The sequence below is a fragment of the Phalaenopsis equestris genome, unplaced genomic scaffold (genome assembly GCF_001263595.1).
Source record: "Phalaenopsis equestris unplaced genomic scaffold, ASM126359v1 Scaffold000399, whole genome shotgun sequence".
NCBI lineage: Eukaryota > Viridiplantae > Streptophyta > Magnoliopsida > Asparagales > Orchidaceae > Phalaenopsis > Phalaenopsis equestris.
The window spans coordinates 1,575,895-1,578,872 of record NW_018164841.1 but is presented as its reverse complement, the minus strand read 5'-3'; the positions used below and the strand labels follow the sequence as shown (position 1 = coordinate 1,578,872).

The window sequence follows — 2,978 nt, the reverse complement described above, 5'->3', positions numbered from 1 at the left end:
TGATGAACCTCCAACGTCAGCTATGAGGTCTTTGAAGGAGAATCAAGAAGAGTTCATCAGCTCACCGTTGTCATCAGTTCCTGATATTTCTTGTATAGTTGAGCTCTGCACATTCCCTTCATTTCTGTGTGCTACAAATATAGCTGCTAAACTTCTTAAAAGATTAACAAAAACTAATCTGAAATGGTAATATATTCAGACCGCTGCTCTTCTTGCCAATTACTGGGGGAATCACCATCTTGTGAAAGAGGCCCTCCATGTCAAGGAGGTACTTATAAATGAATTAGTTTTCGTCACTGTGATGAATTCAGATGTTTGAAATTGTGTGATAATATATATATTTCAAGGGAACAACTGAACGATTTCACCGCTGTGATTTCAATGTGAATTCGTATTATTACACACGAAGTGTCCCAAGCACTGTACCTTATCACTATAGTTTCATTACTCGAGGATTTCGAGCTCTAGTTTACAGGTAAATTTCCAGCCTTCTTTTCTGTAAATGCTAGAAAGAAGAAAGATGCTTATTTGCTTGGGGATTTAAGTTTTATTTTCATTATATTGTGGTACAAACAGTGGTGATCATGATCTGAAGATTCCAATCTTGGGCACGTTAGAGTGGGTAAAATCTCTCAATTTTTTCGTCTTGGAGCCACGGCGATCGTGGCATGCTGGCGGGCAAGTTGCAGGGTGAGGAGACTGTAAATTTGTGATTTTTTAAAGAAGATTCTTCTTTTACTCAAAAGTCTGAAGCTTTTTTTTTTCATGATTTTGAATTTGCAGATACACCATTTTGTTCTCAAACAATTTAACTTTTGCAACTGTGAAGGTATGAATTTTTTTTATGTTTGATTTATAATATGACGGATGTTATGTTGTTTTGACAGTAATTATTCTATTGGTGTTTGTGAACTGGTTGCAGGGGGGAGGTCATATAGCACCAGATATAATGCCATTTGAATGTTTTGTTATGTTTGAAAGATGGATTTCTCACCAGAGTCTCTGATTTCAGTGAATCATTTCACTTATTTTGGGGAGGAGATATGATCTTTTTTTGTTGATTAATAATAGAAAATTTATGTATGAATCAAATTTTATTGTATTTTCCCTGCCTTCACTGTATATTTCTATGTTTTTCAAGTTGTAGGAGAAGAATATCATGTTGATTTGTCATATATTGAGAGTTAATTTGGTTGGATTTTTAGTTAGTTTTATAAGAGGAGGCAGTTATTGCGGAATGCATCAATTGCAACCAGAGCAGAAATAAAGGGACCATCCTGCACAACACTCAATCATCGAAATGGTTAGCTAAGCATTAAAGCGATAGGAAAAGACAAAGGAACCAAGGAAACATAAATTGGTTTAAGTAAAACTTATGAATATAATTTATGTCAATAATTTTATATTTAGAAAATAATTCAATTTTTTTATAATCTCTTTTTTTCTAAATTGATGCGAAAAAAAGATTTAATTTTTTTTTAATATTTATTTTTTAAAAAAGTTTGTTTTAAACTTATAAGCATAACTAGATGTACAAAATTTTTTATTGAATTTGAAATATATTATTTAAGATAAATAAATTAATCTCTTAAATTTGATATATAAAATAATTAAGATAAATAAATTAATTAAAATTGTCCTAAATATAGTGCAACGATGTATCCTGAATATGATGTTACAAAGGACTTTGAATACGGTATAGCTATGTATCTCGAAAACGATATAATCAATAATATTTTATTGAATATTCAAATACTCTTGAAATTTTGTATGCATTGTATATAGACAAATGTTGTATTTGATATAAAATTATAACTACATTTTTTGGGTTGTGAGAAAACTGGGTACTCTTTGGAATTGTACATCTATAGTAGAATATTTTATATGGGTTAGTTCCTACAATTTTTTCTCTTACGTAAGAGTTTCTAACGGCACTTCCCGTTAATTTCAAACTATCGGCGTCTTATGGATGCTCGAATAAAGCTAGGATGCGAAAATTACATTCCGCTCGTGAATCATGTGATGCACAAAAATTATTATTATTTTATTGCACCATTGATATACACATCTTTTTAAATATATGTATATAAATCTGTTATCGCCCAAGCAAGTGTTCCCTCCTAATTTTCTTAAAGAACTTTGTTTTGTTTAGGGTTTAGGGTTTAGGATTTAGGGTTTAGGGCCCTCTGGTATATTTTTTAATTAATTTAGAGTTCCAACAAAATAAATATTTTAGTATTATTTTAAAAACGTATTTATATTTCTGAGATTTTTTTATTTTTAAACCTACTCTTTTTTTTACATTTATAAGTAGTACTCTAATTATAACTTTTTATCCATTTCAAGATATATTTTTGCATACTTATTAAGTATGTATTTATAAGAATGAAAGAAGTCGTTGCATCACATAAAAGTAAAATTATAATGATGTAATTATTTTATCATAATTTATTCAGAAGGAATTATTTTTAAAATGTAAAAAATAATTAAATAAAGAGCTTATCCACAACAGCTTCTATTCAGCGATTTACTGTCACAACTAATGCAGAACAGCTTATTAATGAGTTGCAGTTGACGTAAAAACCTTTTTTTTTTTCTTAACATATTTTTTTTTTGTGAAATCTACTCTTCGGAAAAAAAATAAAAAAAAAAATTCTTAAAAAATTGAGCCGAAGAAGGTGTGGTTGTTTCTATATGTGTATTCATCCGAATGAAAAATTTGACTATATTTCTCCTTTTTTTTTTTTAATCATAAACTTCTCTCCCTTTTTTTAATCGTAAACTTCTCTCTCTAACCATTTTTGTAGTGACGGGGCCTGTTTTTTCTCTCTTATTTCGGCTCTGCTTCTCATTCAACCATGTCTATTAACTTCATCCTCCTGCAAATACTATTAGTCTTCTTCTCCAATTTCTGTTTATTTCCTTGTTACAGTAATTCGTTGGATGCAAGCAGAATCACTCATCTTCCAGGTTTCAAT

The 2,978-nt window shown here is 29.9% G+C and overlaps 1 protein-coding gene across 1 annotated transcript; it reads left to right on the top strand.

The window, feature by feature from the left end:
- LOC110026753 (serine carboxypeptidase-like 7) lies at nt 1–1,091 on the top strand (the record flags this gene model as incomplete). Its single annotated transcript, XM_020727852.1, is given in 6 exon segments — nt 1–97; nt 200–268; nt 348–475; nt 577–690; nt 784–829; nt 923–1,091. Coding segments are annotated over 6 exon segments (538 nt in total), but the record flags the coding sequence as incomplete, so codon positions are not given.
- Between the last annotated feature and the right edge of the window lie 1,887 nt (nt 1,092–2,978).